The following is a 23,309-nucleotide window of genomic DNA, read 5'->3' on the forward strand; positions in this document are numbered from 1 at the left end:
GAACTGGCTGGTCCCTGTGTGAGACAGGAGGCTGGACTAGATGGACCCTCCCTGGTCTGATCCAGCAGGGCTCTTCTGATGTTCTTCTCAGGGGAAGGCCTCGGCCTCTCTGCCCTGTTGTGGGCGCTCCAGAGGAACTGGCTGGCTCCTGTGGGAGACAGGATGCTGGACTAGATAGACCCTCACTGGTCTGCCGTAGCAGGGCTCTCCTTTGTGTCCTTCAGGGTCAGGGTGCCCCTCAGTAGAGGGGAGTCCCCGAGGTCATCAAAGGGCCGCAACTGAAGAGGAGCTTTGGAAAGGCAAGTGCCAGCCGCCAAGGGCCGCTTTCTCCTAAGGGAAGCCCAAAGTTCAGCTGTGATCCAGCAAGGCCAGAAAGCATCTGGGCAGACAGGAAGTGACTGGAGCAGCAGCAGGAGGCTGTGTGTGGGGTGGGGGGGAGCAGAGGAGGTCTCCCTTCCCCAGGCTTTGCAGCGGGGTGGGGGCAGTGGGGCTGGGAGCTGCCTGGGAGGAGGAGACACTGGAAGAGGCTTTGTTGCCGGAGGGATTCCTGCCCTGCCTGACTTCTCAGTCCAGTCGGACACCTTGAAGACCAACACAGCTTGGTGCAAAGCCCCCTGCGTCAGACAGAAGGGAAGAGAGACAGAAATGATCGTCCTGCATCTAGAAGGGGGCAGGAGAGTAGCCTACAGAAAGCGGAAGATGTTTTGCTTCTGTTTCCACTCCCTTCTGTCTGAGGCGGGGGGGGGGGGGGCTTTGGGCACCCAACAGCTCCCAGCCTGCATGAAGCAGTGTTGGCCTTCAGGGTGCCTGACTGGACTCCAGCCTGGTTCTGTTGCACCTGCCCCCCCTCCCCCCACATGTGTTTTCGCAAGGGACTGGCCAGCGGGTGGGAACCCGAAAGGAACTGCATCGGTCCCAAGCCAAGGCCTCGCAGGTGCAGCGCTGAAATGCAAGGAGCACCCCGAGGCAAGCAGTTGCCCCCTCCCTCTCACGAGCAACTGGGGGGGGACCCATTTTCAAAGCTCTGCCATTTCTGGCCAATGCCACCCTTGCCCCACCAGCCTTGGCACGGGCGGGCCAGCATTCCTCTGAGGGAACTCCCCTCGGGAAGTGGCGGATCTGGGCCCCCAAGCCTTTCTTGACCTTTTTGAAGAAAGGGTTGGGGGGACATGGGGCGGGTCAGGCCAGCCCCCCTCACTCCTGCCCCTGCTGGTGCCCTGGCAAAAAGCCCGGCTGCCCCTCGGAGTGGGAGGGGCCTTGCTGGGAAGACCCTGCTGGGTGGGGGGGCAGAGACAGACAGGCTTCTCAAAGGGGGGCAAGAGAAGCAGAGGTGGTGGTGGAGGAGGGCGCTCAGCAAGGTCTCCTAGATTTTGGGGGGAGGATAGGGGAGGGATCCGGAGATGGGGCTGGCTGTGGTTAACTGCCCCCCCCCCACGCTTCCCTGACCTCCTTTGCAGGCTTTCGGAACTGCAGGTTGTCCTGGAGCGGAGGAAGGCTTTGGGCCCCATGGAGAAGATGGCCACGATCCTGGCTGAGCACCTGGCCTCCCGACACGGCTCTCCTGGACGTGCCCCCACGGCCTCCCCAAAGCCCCAAGGTGAGGGGGAGGGGCAAGAGGCGGGGCTCAGGGCTGAGTGGGGCTGTGTGGAGTGCAGATGTGGGGAGGAGGAGGAGGGCGGGCTGTGACGGCTGGGCTCCCCCCCTCACGATTTGAGAATGGTTCCTGTGTCCAGCTGGCCCCACCCCGCTGGATCCGACAATTGTTCCCGGCTCCCTCCCCCTCATCTCTCCCTCCCCCCCAAGTTTTTCCAGATGATGTCAGGCAGTGCTGGGAGGGAGGGGGAGGCGGGGCAGACACTCTGCTTACAGGCTTGGCTCTTCCCTGGGGAGCTCACCAGGAACCCCCCCCCTTCCCCTTCCTGGAGCTGTTGAGTGAAAGGCTTTCCCTGTCCTGGGGCTTCTTGCCCCCAGACCCAAGCTTGCAAGCCTTGGGGGGGGGGGGAGGGCTCAGTCTGTCGTGGCTGGGGCCCCTCCCCCCCCGCCTTGCTTGCCTGCCTGCCGGGCTTCTGGGGGGGCTTTTGTGCAGCTGGAAACAGCTGGTCAGTGGGGGAAGGAGCCATCTGGCAGAGGGCCAGGGCTGGCTTCTTTAGATCGTCCGGTGAAGAGGAGGGGGAGCTGGGGGGGGAGACAGGGAGAGGAGCCTCCGGCAGGGACGTGCAGAGCTCTGCAGCCTGACCCCTTCCTGGGAGGAGGAGGAAAGCCCTCTTGCCTTGCCCAGGCCAGAAGGGGGGCCGTGGGTGGTGGAAGCTGACCCCCGGGGTGGGTGGGGCTCTTGCTGTCACTCCTGGAGAGGGGGGAGGAGGAGAGGGTGCCTGGGAAGCAGGGGGGGCTCATGGGGGAGGGTCCCTGCTGCGGGGCGTGTCCCCTCCCAAGTGACACTCGGGCTTGACGTCTGCAAGAGGCACTTCCCGGCAGTGGGGGCTTGGGGGCATCTCCTGGCACCTCTTCCTTCTGGGTGGGTGGGGGGGGCTCCCCTGTCTGCTGCCTCCTGCCCCCCCCCCCCCCCCCCGCCGTCAGGGCGCTGAGCCAGGCCTCAGCCGGACTTGTGGGAAGCAGCGGAAGAAGAGTTAACATTCCCGGCTTCTCCTCCGGTCCCTCGTAAACATTGTTGCTGGCTCCGCGCCCACCCCCCCACCCCCTCCCACCCCACCCCCTGCCCGCCCGCCCGGCTGCTTTCAATTAGCTGGTGGGTCGGTGGTGGCGGTGGCGTCTTGGGCTCTCCGCGCAGGGCAGGGCAGGGCAGGGGGCCATGCCTGCCGGGCGCCTCCTGCTGACGGTGGTGGGGCTGGTGCTCGGCTGGGGCCAGCTCCTGGGTAGCGCGCAGAGGCTCAAAGTGCTCTTTACCCCCATGATCTGCAGGGTGCATTGCCGCGAGGGGCACTGCACCAACCACTGCGAGCGTGGCAATGCCACCACACTGTACAGTGGGGAGAAGGCCCGCCCGGCTGAGGGGGCTCCCGGATTCCGCGTCTGTGAGTACTGGGGGAGCTCTGCTGGGGCAGTGGAGAGGAGATGTGGGCCCGCCTCCATCCGGGGGCTACGAGGAGGGGAGTGCAGCCCCCCGCCCCTCCTTCTTGCCTGGCGTTCCTGCCCCCTTGTGGGCACCTTCTCTCCGCTGTCTGGGGGAAGGGGGCAGCCAGTGGCAGTGGTCCCCATTGGCTCCACAGGAAGGTGGTTGATGGGCGGAACTCCCTGCCGCTGCTGCAGCAGCAGATGGAAGAGGGGGCTGAGGCGATGCCTCCCTGCTGGCCTTCTCGTGGCCCCACTGGAGGCTTCCCCAGGGGGCAGGGCTGGGGGGGCGGTTTGCAGGGCTCCTCCGATCTCTTCAGGCTCTTGGCTGCCTGGCCTGAGCCCCCCACTTGCCTTGAGGCACAGAAGGTGTCGAGCTCTTGCTGGCCTTTGCCCCTTGCAGGCGCTGGGGGGAGCTGGGGTTGCCCCAAAGAGGCAGCGCCCCCTCCTCCTCCCTCTGTGGGCCAGAGGGTGTTTCTCACCCGCTCCTTGTGGCGCAGAGCCTGGGTCTTGCCTGCCGAGGAGCCCTCGTTGTCTTCTTGCACTGCGGCTGCAGAGTGCTGACTCTGTGCGTGGGATCAGGGCCGCGGGGGGGTGGGGGGGGAGAGCATGAGAGCGTGAAGCCTTTTGTTGTGAGATGGGGGGCAACCCCCCTGCCCCAGCTGGAGTGGCAAAGGTGAGTACTGCCCCCCAAGGCAGGCTGGGGGGCATGTTGGGTCAAGGGGGCCAGGCATTCTCTCTGCCCCCCCCCCCTCCTCCTGGCTCTCTCCTGCGCTGTCAGGGCCCCTTCCAGCCCGGATCCTGCGCAGAGGACTGTCCGGGTAAACAGCAGGCTGGCTCTTTGCCCCAGCCAGATGGGACCGGCCGCCTTGGGCCCACAGCCAGGGGGCCTGGCTTCCTTCCCCAGCTCCTCCTCCTTTTCTCTCCACTGCCTCCCCCCAGCCCCGGCAGTGCCCCCCCCACTGCGCTGCTCCACACTCTTTCCCTGTCTCTCCCCATGTGTGTATGGGGGGGGGGGATTCTGGGAGCTTCTGGACCTGAGGTGGGGAATCCAAGCAGTGCTTCTTGCGCGCCTGGCCCAGGGCCTGCCTGGGAGCGAGTGGGACCTGGAGACCTGGGTGACCCTCGGCCTCACCTCCCTCCCAGGGCTGTGGAGAGGAAGGGGAGAGAGCTCCTCTGGGCGGCTGCAGAGTGCCTTGGAGGGTGTCTCGTGGAAGGGGGGCTTGCCTTCCCTGTGGGGGTGGCTGTGGAGAGAGGTGTCTCGGCAGCCAGGCTGTTGGACGTCCTCCTCTGCGGATGCCTCCCTTCTGTGTCCAGCCGGGGGCTCCCTGTGAGCAGAGCAGCACCTGCCCCAAGGCAAGAGATGAGTTTTGGGGGCTGGGGGGCACGGCTCTTCTCCCCTCTGCCCCCACCTCAGTTCCAGATGTTTGCAGCGTGGGGAGCCTGCCCTTGGCTTCCCCCTGCCTCCAAACCAGTGTGAGGCCAGACTGTGCTTGGGGGGCCGGGGGTGGTGGTCTTGCATCCAGGCAAGCTCTTCTGCAGGCTCTGGGGGTCTCACCTGATGGGGGTCCATGTGCCCGGTGCTGAACTTTAAGAGGCATGTGGTGCAGCCCTCTGTGCATGCCCTGAGGCAGGCTTTCCCGCCTCCCATTCAGTGCCTCACGGGCCCTTCTGCACTTTGCCTCCTGTGAGCCCCAGCCGCCCCCATGTCAAGCCTTGCCCGGCAGGGGCCTGCAGATGCCAGGGAGGGACTGGCCACACCCCCTGCCCCCAGGGCCGAGGCGGCAGCTGGAGGGAGTGAGACAGCTGCTCTGCACCCCCAGCCCACCCGTGGGAAGCCTCCCCTGCAGGGGTCTCGCTGGGGGGGCAGCCGTTCCCAGACTCGGGGCTAGTGGTGCGGCTGGGGGCTGCTGGGGCACATCTCTGGTTCTGCTGAGGAGCCAGGCCCTGTCTGTGTTTCCCAGCCCCTCCTCGGAGCCCTCTGGACTTCTTTTCTGGCTCAGCCCCGCTCCCCAGCAGGGGAAGGAAGACCCCAGCGCTGCCGACTCAAAGGCAAGAGAGGACGGGGACTGTTTCGTCTCGCCTGGCAGCCAGCTGGGGTGGGAGCTGGACCCTCCCTGCCCCCATCTGTGGAGGGCAGCCCCGGGCCCTGAGCCTTCCACCCCACCTGCTCCCTGAACCTTTGGGGGGGGTGCTGGGGGTTGGCATGCAAAGTGGGGGGGATCTCCCATTGAGCCACAGGCCTTCTGTTCCACCCCCCCCTCCCCATCCAGTCTGTTGAGCTGCCTTCTGCCCAGGCCGGCCTCTCTTGGAGTGGCAGCCTCACTCTTCCATGCCAGCCTGGCCGACATGCAGCCCTCCTTTTCCTCCACACCATCCCAAGAGGCCTGGTGGGCACAGCCAAGAACAACCCAGCCTGTCTGGCCAGTCGAGATTGTGCAGCAGGCAGCCCGCCCTTTCCCACCGGAGGAGGCCTGGCTCCATCCTCTCCTCATGGGCCAGGCCCAAGGAAGGATGCCCAAGGGGGGGGGGCGGACTAGAGCAGGAGGGCAGCTGAGCCCCGCCTCCTCCTGCAGCCGTCTTGGGGAGGGGAAGGCAGAGCGCTCTCCTGAGACCACTGGGCAGCTAAGCGGTCATTTCGAGTGATGCTGCAGCACTCCCCAGCGCCAGGCTTGCTGTTCACCTGTGCCCTCCTCGCAAAACCAATATCTCTTTATTTGCCTGTTTGTTGCACCCACTTTCCTTGCTGCGACTTGGGGCGGGTTCCGCAATATGAAATGGCGCCATTGGGCACAATAAGACCGTCTTCAGTGCAAAGGCCGACGGGCCTCGGCTCACAGGAAGAGGGAACAGGGCATCCCACAAACGACCTTAGGCCAGGTCTGCCGGAGAGGAGGTGGGGAGAGGCCATGAACGTGGCCTTCGGCACTGCTCTCCTGAGCCCTTCGCTGTGCTGCAGTTTCTGACCTCTTGGATGTTTCAGTTGTGCCCCTTCTGCAGAATCCCTGAGGGGTGGCAGCCGTCTCCTCCACAAGGGGGGGCACCAGCAAGAATGCCCTCCGGCGGGCAGCTGCCAGATGAGCAGACCTCTTGCAGTGGGGCACAGCCAGGGAGGGGCCTGGGGCAATTCCCCACTGACAACGCCTCACTCACCTGAGGCAGGTTCACCCTTGGGGGAGGTGTGGCTGGTGGCCCAGAGGGCACTTTGCATGCGTGTGCGTGGGCATTCCTTGGAGTGCTTGCAAATGCCCGCTGGAAGAGTCTTCAGGGATGTGCCCCCAGATTTGTGCTTTGAGCCCAAGTCTCTTTGACGGAGCCACGGAGGCCTCTGCCAACCAACAGACGAGGGCCTGAACGGTGATACCTCTTTGGGGCATGCCGTGGAGTCCATGTATGTGGCATGCTTCTCTTTAGGAGCGGCTGAGCAGCACACCTCTTCAGCATGCTGCCTCTCTTGGATGCCAGCTGAGGTTTCTGCAACTGTTCTCTTCCCCAGTCTGCCCTGGGAGACAGCACTTCTCTGAGGGCCGGTGGGGGGCAGAGAAGCCAGGAAGGATTTAGGGGTCAGAGAAGCTGGAGTTCAGGGTCTCTACAGGAGCTGAGGGGGGCAGAGACCTTGCTGTGACTGAGTTGTTTCAAGCCTCCTTGGAAATATGAGGTTAGGTCACATGCTGGGATATGCCAGCCCCCCCCCCCCCCCCCGCCTGCAAGTCCTTGCTGGGACTGAGAGGGAAGAAGATCTTGGGGTCAATGAAAGTGGCCCCAGGGGGCTACAGTGGTGGAAAAGGCAAACTCCATGCTGGGGATTATTAGGAAAGGGACGGAACATTAAACGGCCCATATTGTAATGCCCTAATGCACATCTGTGGTGTGGCGTCATTTGTCTCCGTATCTCGAAAAGGACTTTGCAGAAGGTTTATAAATTATGCCTGGGGTGGAGAGAGCAGACAGAGAAATTTCTCTCCCCCGCCCGTCCCAAAAATACTAGCACTCGAGGGCATCCCTTGAAGCTGATGGGCAGGCGGTGCAGGACAGACAGAAAGAAAGACTCCTTTATAGAGAGTGACTGGAATTTGCAGCCAGAGAACATAGTGATGGCCATGAACACAGATAGGATGAAAAGGAGATCGAACAGATTGATGGAGGGTACGTCTGTCAGCAGCTACTAGCCAAGATGACTAAACGGAACCTCCAGGGTCCCAGGGCCAGGAGGCAACCTCAGGGGAAGGCCTCGGCCTCTCTGCCCTGTTGTGGGCCCTCCAGAGGAACTGGCTGGCCCCTGTGTGAGACAGGAGGCTGGACTAGATGGACCCTCCCTGGTCTGATCCAGCAGGACTCTTCTGATGTTCCTATGAAGGCCTCGGCCTCTCTGCCCTGTTGTTGGCCCCCCAGAGGAACTGGCTGGCCACTGTGTGAGACAGGAGGCTGGACTAGATGGACCCTCCCTGGTCTGGCCCAGCAGGGCTCTTCTGATGTTCTTCTCAGGGGAAGGCCTCGGCCTCTCTGCCCTGTTGTTGGCCCTCCAGAGGAACTGGTTGGCCCCTGTGTAAGACAGGAGGCTGGACTAGATGGACCCTCCCTGGTCTGATCCAGCAGGGCTCTTCTGAGGATCTTCTCAGGGGAAGGCCTCGGCCTCTCTGCCCTGTTGTTGGCCCTCCAGAGGAACTGGCTGGCCCCTGTGGGAGACAGGAGGCTGGACTAGATGGACCCTCCCTGGTCTGATCCAGCAGGGCTCTTCTGATGTTCCTCTCAGGGGAAGGCCTCGGCCTCTCTGCCCTGTTGTTGGCCCTCCAGAGGAACTGGCTGGCCCCTGTGGGAGACAGGATGCTGGACTAGATAGACCCTCCCTGGTCTGATCCAGCAGGGCTCTTCTGATGTTCTTCTCAGGGGAAGGCCTCGGCCTCTCTGCCCTGTTGATGGCACTTCAGAGGAACTGACTGGCCCCTGTGTGAGACAGGAGGCTAGACTAGATGGACCCTCCCTGGTCTGATCCAGCAGGGCTCTTCTGATGTTCTTCTCAGGGGAAGGCCTCGGCCTCTCTGCCCTGTTGTTGGCGCTCCAGAGGAACTGGCTGGCCCCTGTGGGAGACAGGATGCTGGACTAGATGGACCCTCCCTGGTCTGATCCAGCAGGGCTCTTCTGAGGTTCTTCTCAGGGGAAGGCCTCGGCCTCTCTGCCCTGTTGTTGGCCCTCCAGAGGAACTGGGTGACCACTGTGTGAGACAGGAGGCTGGACTAGATGGACCCTCCCTGGTCTGATCCAGCAGGGCTCTTCTGAGGTTCTTCTCAGGGGAAGGCCTTGGCCTCTCTGCCCTGCTGTTGGCCCTCCAGAGGAACTGGCTGGCCACTGTGTGAGACAGGAGGCTGGACTAGATGGACCCTCCCTGGTCTGATCCAGCAGGGCTCTCCTGATGTTCTTCTCAGGGGAAGGCCACAGCCTCTCTGCCCTGTTGTTGGCCCTCCAGAGGAACTGGGTGACCACTGTGTGAGACAGGAGGCTGGACTAGATGGACCCTCCCTGTTCTGATCCAGCAGGCCTCTTCTGATGTTCTTCTCAGGGGAAGGCCTCGGTCTCTCTGCCCTGTTGTTGCCCCCCCAGAGGAACTGGGTGGCTCCTTTGTGAGACAGAAGGCTGGACCAGATGGACTTTCACTGGTCTGATGTTATGGCAGGCCAGATGTGGCACCAAGTGATTGGTTCTCTCTCTCCTGCAGTCTTATGCCCTCTCATCTGCCAAAATGGGGGGGTCTGTCTGAAAAAGGACAAGTGTCTCTGCCCTCCCCACTGGACAGGCAAGTTCTGCCACCTCCCAGCGCTGCCTCACTCCCACAGCCAGGGCCCCACCCGCCGAGGAGCTGAGGAGGCCTCTCCCGCCCAGAGGGCAGTGACCAAGTCCACCTACACCCTGCCCATTGCCAACCATCGCCAGGAGCATGATGGTAAGGGGTGTGCTGGGGGCTCTGGTGGAAGGCTGGGGTGATGGGGGGGACGGAGCCCCTCGGGGCCAGCAGAGGGCACAGAAGGCAGGAGGGGCTCCTTCAGCTGTCTGGTCTGGCTGGAGCTCCCCCAGGCCCTGCAAAGCAAGAAGGGACCTGGGAGGCTGCCTTGGGTCGAGGTCAAAATGGTCTCCAGTGGGATAAAAGAGAGGGGAGACGGGGGGGGGGGGGGCTTTTGTGGAGATGTAATCAATAGGGGCCAAATTCTCCCCCCACAACAGACACCCTTGTGAGGTAGGTGGGGCTGAAAGAGCTCTCCCAGAAGCTGCTCTTTCAAGGACAACTCCTATGAGAGCTCTGGCTGACCCAAGGCCATCCCAGCAGGTGCAAGTGGAGGAGGGGGGAATCAATCCTGGTTCTCCCAGATAAGAGTCTGCACACTTAACCACTATACCAAACTGGCTCTCTAAGAAGATGATACTGGATTTATACCCCACCCTTCACTCTGAATCTCAGAGCAGCTTACAATCTCCTATATCTTCTCCCGCAACAACAGACACCCTGTGAGGTGGGTGGGGCTGAGAGGGCTCTGACAGAAGCTGCCCTTTCAAGGACAACTCCTGCGAGAGCCATGGCTGATCCAAGGCCACTCCAGCAGCTGAAAGTGGAGGAGTGGGGAATCAAACCCGGTTCTCCCAGATAAGAGTCCGTGCACTTCACCACTACACTAGACTGGCTCTCAGCCTGAGAGGGGCATCAGCTGGGTGGACATATCTGGGAGTTTATAATGTTCTCTCTGCTGTTCCTGGAGGCTGCTGGGCCCGCATGAAGAGGGAGGGAGTGGCTCCAGCAGAGGGCAAAGCCCCCCCCCTTGCCCCTTGCAGGGACAACACCTCTCTCTTTCCCCCTTTTAGGGGAGGGATGGTGGCTCAGTGATAGAGCATCTGCTTGGTAAGCAGAAAGTCCCAGGTTCAATCCCCAGCATCTCCTCAACTCAAAAAGGTCCAGGCAAAGAGGCATGAAAAACCTCCCCTGGAGAGCTGCTGCCAGTCTGAGTAGACAAGTCTGACTTGGATGGACCTCAGTAGAAGGCAGCTTCAGATGCTCCTATGTTGGTGCACCTGTGACGGCTGTTGTGATCTGTCCCCTTCTCAGGCGTGGCCTCGATGGTGAACGTCCACGTGGAGCACCCCCCGGAGGCCTCGGTGGCCATCCACCAAGTGGAGCGGGTGAAGGAGGAGGCGGAGGAGCTGCCCACGGGAGACACCAACGCCCTCCCCTTCGCCCCTCGTGCCCTCTACAGCGTCTTGGCGCAGAGCAGCTCTCGGGACCCAGGCGGTGGCTACAGCGAGGACTCGGGGTTTGGCTACTGCTTCAGGCACCTGCGGGGCGGAGAGGTGACGGAGGGCTGGGGCTGCTGCACACCCCCATCCCCCGGGCTGAATCTGACTGCCTTCCCGTTAGTTCCAGGTCACTGAGCAGGGCTGCATTTCCGCTTGGCTCGAGGAGTCCTCAAGGAAGGAGCCCTCAGCCGTCTTCCCTCTCCATCTTCCTGCCCTGGGCATGCCCACACAAGACAAGTGGGCACATGGGCAAGGGCCTTGAAGGCACGCAGGAGGTGGCCCTTGGTGGTCTTGCCTTAGGCCCGGCTCCCCTCAGCAGGGCGGGAGGCAGCTCAGAGACGCTGCCCCACCCCCAGTGCACCCAGGCGGCTCCCTCTCTGCCCTGCGGCTGAGGCAGGCCCGCTGACCCCCTCCTGCCTCTCCTTTCAGTGCAGCGCCCCCCTGCCTGGCTTGCGCACCCGGGAAATCTGCTGCCGTGGGCATGGTGTCGCTTGGGGTGTCCAGGATTGCCAGCCGTGCAGCCGTGGGGATGGAGGTAGGGCTCTTTGGGGGGGGGGAGCTCTGCTGCTTTGGGCTGAGGCCAACCGGGCTTGTGTGCTCCCCCCCCCCCCCCGCAGCTGGAGAGAGAGGGGAGTGGCAAAGGTGACCTCCAGAGCAGGGGGAAAGGCACGCTGCAGAGTGGGGGGAGGTTTTTCCTTGTTTGTGGGATGGCTCCTCTCACTCTGGGACTGGGCATGGGGGGGTTGCCATCTGCCCCCAGTTCCTTCCCTTATTTTACTGCTGTGATTCTCTCTCTGTGCTGTGAGGCAGACAGGATTCACGCAAAGAGGCTGGGTGTGTGGGGAAAAGATAGTTAGCCGTCCTTTTAATTGTAGACTTCCTCTGGTGAAAACTCCTGGGTTGGGGGCAGGCCAGTAGCTGTAGCGGGGCCCGGGGGGGGGGGCAGGCCACTCCATTCAACCCCCCCTCCCATCAGTAGGGCTTCAAGCTGCCCCCTTTGCTCCCCGCCACTTGCTGCCGCTCTGAACAAGTGCAGCATTGCTACTGGAGGGGCTTCAGATCGGCCTGGGGGGGCGGGTTGGGAAGAGAAGCCTACTTGCAGCCTGACCCCCCTGGAAGGTTTACTGAGTTAGATGGGGCGGTGGGGGGGCTTTGCTTTACAAGAGAACCAGAGAAAGTGTTTAGGGCCAAACTGGGTGGCCCCCTGCCCCCCCAAAAGAAAAAATGCTGCAGGAGGCCCTACCACACATGAGCTCCTGCCACGGCCCTGGCTGGGGGTCTTCAAGGGCTTGGCAGGGGGCAACGGAGGCCCCTCTTCTCTCTCTCAGCCCCCTCTCCCCGCCCCTCAGGGGACCCTGGTGGTGCCGCAGGAAGGAACGAGGTGTCTTGTCCCCAGGGCTTTCGGAGGCAGAACGGCTCCTGCGTGGGTGAGTGGGCGGGGGCCTGCGTGGCTCTCCGGTTCTTCCCCGGGAGGGGGGCTCTCTTGTCATCCCCATTCCCCCGTGCCCCCCCAGCCTTCTGTCTGTCCCCCTCCCCACCTGCCAGATATTGACGAGTGCCAGGAGAGGCTGTACTGCCGCAGCAACGGGGATTGCACCAACACCCGCGGCAGCTTCGCCTGCCTTTGCCACGAGGGCTACATCCTGGACTCCTCCCGCAGCAGCTGCATCTGTGAGTGCCCATCCCTCCCCCCCCCCTGGCCAGGCTGGGCAAGTGCTGCCCCCTGATGTCTGCTGCTGGTAGCGACCCCCAAACCTCCTTGGCCCACGTCGGACCGTGGGATTGGGTTTTTCTTGTTTCTCATCAGCTAACCTTCTCCCGACCTCTGGCTGGCCGGCAGGGTGGAGGGAGATGTCAGAAGTCCCAGCAGCCTGAAGTCTGGGCAGAGACTAGATAAGAATCACAGAAGCATCAAAGAATCACGCAGAGCTGGCAGGGACCATAGAGGCCATCTAGTCCAGCCCCCCATCCAAGGCAGGATCAGCCTTCATTGCCAGGACAGCAAAACCGATCCTGTGTGCTGATCCTGTGTGATGGTTTTTGTCTGCGTCAAATGTACAATTGAGAAATAACGAGAGAGAGGTTCTTGTGGAACAGATCTGGGCCTCCCTACCCCCAAACTGGAGGTGTTCGGTACTTGCCCACTCCATCTGACCAACAACGTGCATCGTGGCTGAAGGGACCCAGGCCCCGGCAGGGAAGCGGCTTCCCACAGCCAGCCAGTGAATTCTGATCCCAGCCCCGCCTCCCACGCAGGAAGGGGCTCATCTGCTTCAGAATTGGGGAGGGCAGAGAAGGTTGCCAGGCTCCAGAGGGGCACTGAAGCCTTGGATCTGAAAAAATTGGCTGCCTTCTGCCCTTAAGGGGTTTGTTTTACCTGTTCCTGAAGGAAGGGGGGAACATGAAGCATTTCAGCTTCAAAGAGGAGGTATAAAGAGTCTCCCCACCACGCTGCTTTGGTGTGGGAAAACAGGTCAGGGGAGAGAGGTGATGTGATCACCATCCTCAGGTACTTGGAGGGCTGCCCTGTAGAGGATGGTGCAGAATTGTTTTCTGTGGCCCCAGAAGGCAGGACCAGAACCAAAGGATTGAAATTAAATCAGGAGAGTTTCCGACTCAACATTAGGAAGAACTTCCTGACCATTAGAGCGATTCCTCAGTGGAACAGGCTTCCTCCTTGGGAGGTGGTGGGCTCTCCTTCCTTGGAGGTTTTTAAACAGAGGCTAGATGGCCATCTGACAGCGATGAAGATCCTGTGAATTTAGGGGGAGGTGTTTGTTAGTTTCCTGCATTGTGAAGGGGGTTGGACTAGATGACCGTGGAGGTCCCTTCCAACTCTAGGATTCTGTGATTCTTCAGGAGGTGGTGGGCTCTCCTTCCTTGGAGGTTTTTAAACAGATGGCCATCTGACAGCAATGAAGATCCTGTGAATTTGTGGGGAGGCATTTGTGGGTTTCCTGAATTGTGCAGGGGGTTGGACTAGATGACCCTGGAGGTCCCTTCCAACTCTAGGATTCTATGAAAGGAGCCCCCCCCCCAGCAGTGTTCTGGGGCTGTCTGGGCTCTCATTTATGTGTTCAAAGCTGTGTGGCTATGGGGAACATGGACCCAACTTATACAACCCCCCAGTGTGGAATTTCAAGGCCCTTCACCTTCTCAAATTACACCTGCTTCCTGCAAGCAGGGCAGCCCCCCCCCCCCCCCCATCTGAAGAAAAGGCAAACACATCGCTTATTTTATTGTCTGCCTTGCTGAGCTGCTGTGCCCTCTTCCAGCGGCCTTCTTTCCCTCTGTTTCTGGCTGCAAACGGGCAGTCCTTCGGTGCCATTCTGGGTTCCGTGGGCTAAGTGCAGAGTCTGCTTGCCGTCAGATGTGAGTGGGTGTCTCTGTGTTCCATTGAGCCCCTTGTTCACAAGATGTGAACTTGCAGCCTCCTGGCAGTGGGCCCAGGGTGCGAGTTCTAGCCCCCTGTTGTGCTGGGGAATGGCTCGGGGTGTCATTGTGGTTTTCTCACAGTTTCCCAGTCTGAGCTCCCTATTGGTAAAATCGGAAGAATGGAACCCCCGCCCCATTGGGCAGTTGGAGGGGGGGCAAGGGGGTCCTGATTGGGCCCTTTGTGGGTGAAAGGGGGGCCTGAATGCTGAGCAGCCCCGCGGGGGGGGGGGGGCCCTGAGGCCTGCCCCTCCTCCCTCTCCCTGCCTCTTTCTCCGCAGCCCACCACGTCATCTCGGAGGCCAAAGGGCCCTGCTTCCGGGTGCTGCGGGAGGGGGGCTGCTCCCTGCCCATCCTCCGCAACATCACCAAGCAGATCTGCTGCTGCAGCCGGGTGGGCAAGGCCTGGGGGCACGGCTGCGAAGGCTGCCCACCTTTTGGCTCAGGTGAGGCCCTGCCTGGGCAAGCGGGGGCCGGGAAGGGAAGGGAGGGAGCAGAGCGGCATCTGGGCTGCCGTGGAGCTCCGGCTGGGTGCCGTAGCAGGCCTGGCGCGGGGGGGGGGGGGGGGGCGCAGGGTCCAAAGCAGTGCTGTGAGTCTTGCCTCCCTTGACAGATGGGTTCAAGGAGATCTGCCCGGCCGGCCCTGGCTACCATTACTCGGCCTCCGACCTCCGCTTTGACACGCGCTACCTGGGCCAGGACCTGCCCCGCGTACCCGTCAGCCACCAGCCCAGTGGGCGGGAACCCGTGGCCCGCCTGCCACCCCCCACAGCCCCCCCCCACCCGTACGTCCCCCTCCTCCCTCCCTGGGTGCAAGAAGGCCCCCCAACAGCCAGCCCCACCCTGGGGCCAGCCTAGCCAGCCCTCCTCCAGCCAGGTGTGGGGGGTAAGGGGGCGGCTTTATTCCCGTGGGGGGGCACAGCACCAGCCTCCCCTTCCTCCCCTCCCCTGCCCCCTCCTCCTCCTCCTCCTCACGCCAGCCCCGTCTCCTCTGCAGTGCGCTGGAGCCCCCCACCCACAGTCCTGCTGGAGCGCCAGCCCCCGGGGGCTGTGCCCACTCCGCCGCCTGGCCCTGCAGCGCCAGCAGTGCCCCCAGGTACAGCCTGGGCTGGGCTGGGCGGGGGAGGGAAAGAGGGCAGGAGGCAGCTGTGGACGTCTCGCCTTCTTCCTGCAGAGGCCGGGCAGGGCATTTGCGAGCGGCGCCCCCAGGTGTGTGGTCCGGGCCGCTGCATTCCCCGCCAGGGGGGCTACACGTGCGTGTGTGATCGCGGCTACTGGCTGAGCCCGCAGGGCACCCACTGCGTCGGTGAGTGCGGCTGTGGGGCGGGGGGAGCCGGGGGACGCTGCCATTGGCCAGATGTGCAAGGGAGGGGGGAATGGGGGGCGGCCTGGCAGGCGGTGGCTGAGAAGGGACTCTGCCCCTGGGCCGATGCTCTGCTTGGGAACAGGCGGGGTGAAAGGCAAGGCAAGGCCTGCTGGAGAGCAGTGTGGCCCCTTCCTCTCCGGAGGGCAGCAGGCTTGGGCTGGGGGGAGGGGAGGGGGCAGCAGCAGGGTCTTTCCTCTGCTCTCCTCTGTGCCTCACTCCCCAGATGTGGACGAGTGTCGGCGGAGCCCCCGCCCCTGTGCCAACGGCTACTGTGAGAACACCCGGGGCAGTTACAGCTGCCGGTGCCGGGCAGGCTACCAGGCTGACCCGTCTGGAACGGAGTGCCAGGGTGAGTCCTGCGGGGGCCCAGTGGAGGGGGGGCGATGCACAGGGGCTTGGGCCCCCCTTCCTTGACCTGGTACCTTTATCCCCCCCACTGTAGACATTGACGAGTGTGCAAAAAGCCCCTCGCCCTGTGCCAGCGGGCACTGCCACAACACCCCCGGCTCCTTCCACTGCACCTGCCCTCCCGGCTACCGTCCTGACCCGGCTGGCCTGGAGTGCCGAGGTAACGGGGCAGGCTCTGGGGAGAGATTTGGGCAAGGCGGGGGGTCCTCCTTCCAGGCTTCGCTGCCTCACGGTGCCCTGAGGCCTTGTTGCCTCCAAGGTGGCTTCCGAGTCCAGAAGGCCAAGGGGTGTGGTGGTGGCTGGCAGAGGGCTGCTGTGTGAACGGTCTGGGCAGTGCCTGTGCGGGAGCAGAGGGCGGGGTCGTCTCACGCTCTTTGCCAGCAGTGGAGGCAACAGGGGCAGGTCTGTGCGGACCCCGCAGGGGGTGATCCAGCAGGGCCGCTCTGCAGGGTCTCGCCAGCGAGCATCAAGCCGTCCCCCACGCCCCCGCATGCAGGAGGCTGAAGTAGGCGCTGGCACCGTTTTCTTCCCCTATTCTAAGGTGTTATCTCCAGGCAAATGAGCCCTCCGGGGTGTCCCAAGAAGGCCCAAGACCTTTGTTCTGGGTGCCCCCTGTTGGTGCCCCCCAGCCCTTGAAAGAGGGGGCGGGGTGTGTGACTCCATGCCCCAGTCCTTCCTTTCTCTCTGAGCGCCTTGCCTGTGGGGAGAACGGGCCAGGCTGCTAGTGCTCAGCCTGCCCCAGTGGCTACCAGCCTGACGCCGTGGACCCCGAGGGACAGGGGACAAGAGCACCCATGAGAAGTGGCCTCCTGGTGGCCTCCCAACTCCTCGGCAGACCCCCGAGAAGGGGGCGTGGTTTCTCGGGTCAGCCTGGAGGCTGCGGTAAAGCAGGGTTGCCTCTGAGCATGTGCAGAGAGCCCATCTTCCCCCTGCTGCCAGGAGGAGGAGAATGCCAAGGCCTCTTGTGCTCCCCCAGATGTGGATGAGTGCCGGGAGAGCCCGTCCATCTGCCACCCGGGCCGCTGTGAGAACCTGCCTGGGAGGTACCAGTGCTCCTGCCCCATAGGCTACCAGCCCAGCCCCCAGGGGGCCCACTGTGTGGGTAAGATTACCCCAACCAGGGGGGGAGTGGTTGGCAGGGTGGGGGGGAGTGGAGCTGCTGTCCCAGCTGGGTTTCCTTTGGGCTCAGAAACTGGACAGCCCGGCTGGAGCTCGCCCTTGGTGACGGAGAGTGTCTGGCCATGTGCAGAGTTCATGGCCTTCTATGCTCCCTAGCCAGATAATCTGGGCCCTGGGGGTGCATCTCTGTGCCCTCTGCAGATGTGGATGAATGCCAGCAAGAGCCCCCGCCCTGTGGCTCTGGGCGCTGTGAGAATGTGGCTGGCGGGTACCGCTGCCTTTGCCCCCCCGGATTCCGAGCCAGCCTGACGGAGAACCAGTGCCTGGGTGAGAGCAGCGGCTGGTGGGGAGGGGGCTTCTGAGGGGGTCTCCTGGCCGCCATCACAGGGCTTCTCTTTCCAGACATCGACGAGTGCTCGACCCGGTCGCCTTGTGGCCCCCACGGGCTCTGCACCAATGCCGAGGGCTCCTTCCATTGCCAGTGCCGGCAGGGCTACCGGATGGAGGCCCCAGAAGGCCCCTGTGCAGGCGAGTGGCTCTGACCCAAACACACCCCTGGCCCAGCGGTGGCCGTTGGGGCATCTTCTTGTTCCCCAGCTGGGTTTTCAAGACTGCCGGGTCCTGGGGGTTTTGGGGGCTGGCTCCGGCCTGCAGTGTTGGGGGCATCTGTGGAGGAGGAGGGGGTTGGATGGATTTATCAGAGCAGCTTCCCATCTCCTCCCCTTCCTCTCCCCACAACAGACAGCCTGTGAGGCAGGTGGGGCTGAGAGAGCTCTTTTGAGAACTGCTCTTGAGAGAACTTGCGGCTGACCCAAGGCCACACCAGCTGGCTGCTTGTGGAGGAGAGGGGAATCGAAGCCGGTTCTCCCAGATTGGAGCCCCTGCACTTCACCACTGCGATGTCCCCAACATTCTTTGGCGATTCCAGCCTAAGAGAGAATTTGCTGGGCACGCCTCCACCCCCTGCCCCCCCTCCCCCAATCCACCAGGGCTGCCTGAGGGGCATCAGGGCCTGGCTGGGGGGTTGGGAGGAAGAGGTGCCACTCTGCCAGGGCCTCTTTCTCCGTGGCTCCAAGGAAGAGCCGCCCAGGTCTGTCCTGCTGTGTGAAGGGGCCCAGGCGCTGTCAAAGGGTGGGCCCCGATAAGTCGGCCTCCTTCCCTTTGCTGTGGTCGTCAGAGAGGCAGGCCTCGCACAGAGTGCGTCGATAGACACTGAGCCTCCACTGGGCATCCTTTGCACAACGCACAAAACCTGTCAGTGCTGGGCAAGGAGGCTGCAGGCTGCTCAGCTGGCAAAGAGACAATCGGGGGGAGGGGGGTCCCTCTCAAGGCACCAAGCCAGGTTTGCAGCTGCCTGCTGGTCAGAAGTGGACTCATGGCTGGGAGGTGGGTTCTCAGCTGCAAGTGGGGGCTGCCCAGGCTGGACACGGGCAGAAGGGGGGAGGGGCTCAGCCCAGCCACGCCCTCCTCTTTCCCCTCCCACAGATGTCAACGAGTGCCTGGAGGGGGACTTCTGCTTCCCGCGGGGGGAGTGCCTCAACACGGAGGGCTCCTACAGCTGCCTGTGTGCCCCAGGCTTTGCCCCTGGCCCGAGTGGAGCCTCCTGCCTGGGTAAGGGACCCGGGGGAGCAGGGAGGGCTGTGGGGTACCCTCTGGGGGTCCTGGGCACCCCCCAGCAAGCAGCACATGGCTCCCCCCTCGCCCACAGATATCGATGAGTGCCAGAGCAGTGCCGTGTGTGCTGGTGGACAGTGTGCCAACACAGAGGGCTCCTTCAGCTGCTACTGCCCCCCGGGCACCCGAAGCAGCCCCAACAAGGCCTCCTGCGATGGTGAGCTGTCTGGGGACACGAGGACACGAGGCCTGACTCTGCCCCTCTCCACACCTGGGGGGGCCACTGGGAGCCTGCAGACCGGAGATTGCCTCGGCCTTGGAGAGTCCCCAGGGCTTTGGCTCTTCTCCTCCCGGGCCTGCGGATCATTTGCTGGGCGCTCCCCACCCCCCCGAGATCCAGCAGGGCTGGCTGGGGGGAAGGGGTGCCGCTCTGCCAGGTCTGTTTTGCTGTGTGCGTCTCCTGAAGGGACTGGGGGCAAGAGGGCCATTCAGCTGCCTTCTCCCTGCCCTCCACCCCAGATATCGACGAGTGCCAGGAGTATGGGGCCGCCCTCTGTGGCGCCCAGCGCTGTGTGAACTCTCCTGGCTCTTACCGCTGCGTGGCAGAGTGCCAGGGGGGCTTCCAAGTGAGCCCCAGCGGGGACTGCGTGGGTGAGTCTTGTGGGGTGAAGTACCCGGGGGCAGGGGAGATGGAACTGACCCGCATCCAGAGATGCTGCAGGCAGCCGGCCTTTGGGGTGGGGCTGGGCCCCCTCTGAGGTGTGGGGCAGGCCCTGGCTGTCCTCCTGTGGCTGAAGGGATGGGGGGCCTCCATCCCAGGGAGCCCCTCAGCTGGGCTCCCCCTCCCTCCGGAGATTTCCTGCCACTTAGACCCCCCCCTCCTCTCCCCGGCCCCCCTGCTCTCCTTGCAGACATCGACGAGTGCCAGTTGTATGGGGCCCAGGCGTGTGGGGAGAGGCGCTGTGAGAACACCCCCGGGGCCTTCCAGTGCGTAGCCAGCTGCCAGTCCGGCTACCAGGCCACGGCCACTGGGCACTGCGTGGGTGAGTGAGAGAGGGGGGGTTGCCTGGGCCATTGGGGTGGGGCCCAAAGGGCTTGTTGACCCGGCTGCTTTGCCCTGCAGACGTGGACGAGTGCCGCAATGCCTCGCTGTGTGGTGCCCACGCCGTCTGCCACAACCTGCCCGGCTCCTTCCAGTGCATCTGCGACCAGGGCTACGAAAGCGCCCAGGACGGCCACCATTGCTTGGGTAGGGGGCGCTCGGGGGAGGGGAGGCTGCAGCAGGTGTGCGGAGTGGGGGGGGGGTCCCCAGAGGGGCTGAGCTTGCCACCTGCCTCCCTCTCCGCACAGATGTGAACGAGTGCGAGACCCTGCAGGGCGTGTGTGGGGCAGCCCCCTGCGAGAACGTGGAGGGCTCCTTCCTCTGCATCTGCCCTGGGCCTGCCGAGGAGTTTGACCCCATGACGGGACGCTGCCTTCGCCCCCCGGGAGCCGCAGGTGGGTGCGAGGGGGTGGGGCCGGAGAGGGGAGGGGGGTCTCAGAGGAGCAGCTAGAGATGCCCCCAAGGCCCTGCTGGTGCCCCCCCGGGGGAGCCTTCCAGCCCTCCATCCGAGTCTGTCTCTTCCAGCGCGGCCTCCAGCCTCCCCCAGGCGCCCGGGGGTTTCTGTGCCGGAGCCCCCCGCCTCTGGGCCCAGCGACAGCACCCGGCGGGAGTGCTACTATGACCCCAACGCCGCCCAGGCCTGTGAGAACGTGCTGGCATGGAACGCCACCCGGCAGGAGTGCTGCTGCTCTCTGGGCCACGGCTGGGGCCTCGACTGCCACATCCAGCAGTGCCCGCCCCCGGGGACAGGTGAGAGGGCTCCAGGGGAGGGGCGTGGGGGCGTTCAAGGGCTCAGGCGGCGGAGGAGGAGGGGCAGCTTTGTGCTCCCCCCCAGGGAACAGCTTCCTGCTTCCTCCTCCTCCACGTGGCTGGAGGCTGCTGATGGGGGGAGTCAAGAAGGCCAAGGCTGGCACTAACCCTCTGGTTTCCCCCAGCGGAGTTCCGGACGCTGTGCCCTCGCGGGAGTGGCTTTGCTGGCCCTGCAGGTGGGCACTCTCTCCCCGCTGCTCTGGGTGGGGGCGGGGGGCAGCCAGCTCTCCTGGGCAGGCTGGCGGGGGAGGGGCTCAGGAGCTGCTTCTCAGCCGCGTTTTCCCTCCTCCTCCTGGGGCCAGATGTGGACGAGTGCTCCCTGTTCAGCTCCCAGGTGTGCAAGGGTGGGGTCTGCGTCAACCAGGTGCCCGACTACACCTGCTACTGCCCCAGCGGCTACTACTACGAGACCCAGCACCTGGAATGCATCGGTGAGGCAAGGGGGGGGGGTGGCGGCCCCATGGAATCTGAGGAGTGACCCCCACCCCGCCCCGCCCTCCGGATCCTGATGCCCTTCTCCCCCCCCCCCCCCGCCCCAGATAATGATGAGTGCCTGGACGAGGAAGCGGAGCCCTGCGTGGGGGGGCACTGCATCAACACCATCGGCTCCTACTACTGCTCCTGCGCCCCCCCTCTGGTCCTGGACGCTTCTCAGCACCGCTGCGTGGCCAATGACAGCCAAGGTGGGTGCGGGGGGGGGGTCTACTTCCCTCTCTCTCCTGCCTTGGCTTTTGTCCAAGGGGGGCCGGGGATGGATGAGAGACTCTGGGTGGGGGGCACCTGTGGTAGTGGGATGTGTGTTCCTTAGGAGCATAGACTGCAGCTCTCCCCCCCTCCCCATGTCTGCCGCCTTCTGGTGGCCGATCTGCAGGACGGATCCAGATCCAGCTGTTAACCCCCCTGTCTCTGCCTGCCAGTGGGCACCCCCCCCATAGCAATAATTATTGCATGACATTGTATGTAGAAGAGCCAGGAGACCCGAAGATTGTCCGGCTGCCACAAGTTCTGGATCTTTTTAGCATTATGCTAGTGGTAACCTAGATTTGGAGGGGAGGCTGGGGGGGACTGAGTGAGAGAACTGGAACTGGCCAGGTCACCCAGCAGGCGTCTTGTGGAGGAGGGAGAGGAGGGGGGAATCGAACCCGGGTTTCCGGATCAGAGTCTGCTGCTCTGAGCTGGACACCAGACTGGCTCTCTCCGGTTCCAATGTTCTGAATTGAAAAGCCTGCCCTCTTGACCCTTCCATCCCAAGAGGCTCCTTTGTATTGGGGGGGCACCTCTCTCAGGCCTGCTCGCTTGTCCCCCCCCCCGCAGATTCCAACCTGGCCATGTGCTGGCAGGAGGTGGGGCCAGACCTGGTGTGCAGCCGGCCACGCCTGGACCGCCGGGTGACCTACACGGAGTGCTGCTGCCTCTACGGAGAGGCCTGGAGCTTGGATTGTGCCCTCTGCCCCGCCCGCGACTCAGGTGAGCCTGGAGGGTTGGGAGGAGAAGGCAGCGAGGCCTCCTGTGTGGAGCTCATCGCAAGCTGGGGTGGGGGGCCAAGGGCCTGTGCTCCCCCTGCTGGCTGGTAAGGCTTCCGGTCAAACATTGGGGGGGGCTCATCTATGCCTGGGGGGGGCAGATGCCGTTTCTTCCAGGCTTTGAAGCCCCCGCCCTGCCCTCTGGATCCCCCTCCCAGTTCTCTGCAAAGGACGGCACCGAGGGGGGGGAGCCCTCCTTTGTCTGTCCCGCGCAGGCTGGCGGAGGGATCATGTGGCCTCTGGGGTCCAGCTCCGATCCCCGGGCTCGGGGGTCCTGCCTCAGAAGGCCCAGTGTGCTGCAGAACACCTGTTGTGCTTGGGGGGGCGGGGAGAGGTGCTGCGGAGGCTTCCTCCCAGTCCCTCCTGCTGTCTTTCCCTCCCCAGAGGACTTTGAGGCCTTGTGCAACGTCCTTCGCCCTCCCAGCTACGGGCCTGTGCGTCCCGGGGGCCTGGGGCTGCCCTTTGAGTACGGGGGTGGGGAATTTGTGCCCTATGGCCCCGAGATCTTCGCTCCTCCAGCCCGCCCAGCCCCACGGCTCCCTGACTATGACGCATATCCCCGGGAGCTGCTCTACGGCCCATCGCCCTACGAGGCCAGCGACTTTGAGGACCCTTCCTACGGCGACCTGCGGCAGGACGGCTTGGGGGAGCCCCCCCGTGGAGGATACCCCCCGGAGCCCGAATGGCACTACCCACCACGTGGCAGCAGCAGCAGAGTCCCCTTTGAGCGGCCGGGCCGGGCCAGTGAAGACTACCGTGAGTGACTGTGGTGGGCGGGGGGGGGGAGCCAGCTGGACTCCGGCGTGGCGGAGGAGGAGCCCCCATTCCCCCGTCTGCCCCCTCCAGGCCGTGCTGAGGACTTTGGGGCTGCCCACTCGGAAGAATGTGGCATTCTGAGCGGCTGCGAGAACGGGCGCTGCGTGCGGGTCGCCGATGGGTTCACCTGCCTCTGCCACGAGGGATACCGCCTGGACCCCACCCGCATGGCCTGCCTTGGTGAGAGCCGCTCCCTCTGGTCCCACCAGCACGAGGGCGGGCAGGGAAGGCTCACGGACGGTGCAGGGGGGGGGAGGCAGGAAGGCCTTGGAGACAAGCGGCTGGACAAGGGGGGCTCCCCACCCTCGTCCGGCTGGCCCCTCTGGGGTGCCCCCTGCACTGTCAGCTTGTTTGTCCCGCATACCTGCCTGGCACTTTGGCCCCAGCATGTCTGGCTGCCCGGCGGGCCTCTCCTTGCCTCCTGGGAGAGCAGGTGGGGTGGGGTGGGGTGGGTGCTGACGGCCTCCCTCCCTCCCCTCTCTCCCAGATATTGACGAATGCTCCGAAGTGGAGGAGCTCTGCCTGGGAGGTGAATGCTTCAACATGGACGGCCTCTACCGTTGTTTGTGCCCGCGTGGCACGGTACCCGCTGGGCAGCCTCCCCACTGTGTCCCTGCCCCTCGCAGCCGAGGCTGAGCTGGGGAGACAGCCCAGTATTTATTGCCTGTACAGATGGGGAGGGGAGGGAGAAGCACTGCACAGCCTGGTCCTCCCCCCGCCTTCTGTATCTCCTTGGAGGAGGCAGGGAAGAGTGCCTCAGAGGCCCCCAGGG

General features: G+C 63.8%; 1 protein-coding gene across 1 annotated transcript; it reads left to right on the forward strand.

Moving 5' to 3' along the window:
* Positions 1 to 2,809: 2,809 nt before the first annotated feature.
* On the forward strand, positions 2,810 to 23,209 carry LTBP4 (latent transforming growth factor beta binding protein 4). Its single transcript, XM_060257949.1, has 29 exons — positions 2,810 to 3,032; positions 8,783 to 9,007; positions 10,160 to 10,401; positions 10,777 to 10,882; positions 11,697 to 11,774; positions 11,893 to 12,018; positions 14,061 to 14,225; positions 14,393 to 14,564; positions 14,760 to 14,875; positions 14,954 to 15,085; positions 15,369 to 15,494; positions 15,588 to 15,713; positions 16,530 to 16,655; positions 16,874 to 16,999; positions 17,075 to 17,200; positions 18,158 to 18,283; positions 18,381 to 18,503; positions 18,806 to 18,937; positions 19,198 to 19,329; positions 19,410 to 19,535; positions 19,637 to 19,783; positions 19,914 to 20,138; positions 20,324 to 20,401; positions 20,501 to 20,629; positions 20,738 to 20,881; positions 21,513 to 21,665; positions 22,106 to 22,477; positions 22,568 to 22,717; positions 23,025 to 23,209. The coding sequence occupies exons 1-29, from the start codon at positions 2,810 to 2,812 to the stop codon at positions 23,171 to 23,173; spliced, it is 4,401 nt and encodes a 1,466-aa protein (XP_060113932.1). The 3' UTR covers positions 23,174 to 23,209.
* The last annotated feature ends 100 nt before the right edge of the window (positions 23,210 to 23,309 follow it).

This window comes from Heteronotia binoei, chromosome 17 (assembly GCF_032191835.1).
Source record: "Heteronotia binoei isolate CCM8104 ecotype False Entrance Well chromosome 17, APGP_CSIRO_Hbin_v1, whole genome shotgun sequence".
Classification (NCBI taxonomy): Eukaryota; Metazoa; Chordata; class Lepidosauria; order Squamata; family Gekkonidae; genus Heteronotia; species Heteronotia binoei.

Bases quoted from the DNA above. Each gene is read 5' to 3' on its own strand.
- LTBP4 (XM_060257949.1), top strand. From the start codon at position 2,810: ATGCCTGCCGGGCGCCTCCTGCTGACGGTGGTGGGGCTGGTGCTCGGC. The intron at 18,938-19,197 runs GTGAGTCTTGTG...CTCTCCTTGCAG, and splicing joins CCCCAGCGGGGACTGCGTGG to ACATCGACGAGTGCCAGTTG. The intron at 19,330-19,409 runs GTGAGTGAGAGA...TTTGCCCTGCAG, and splicing joins GGCCACTGGGCACTGCGTGG to ACGTGGACGAGTGCCGCAAT.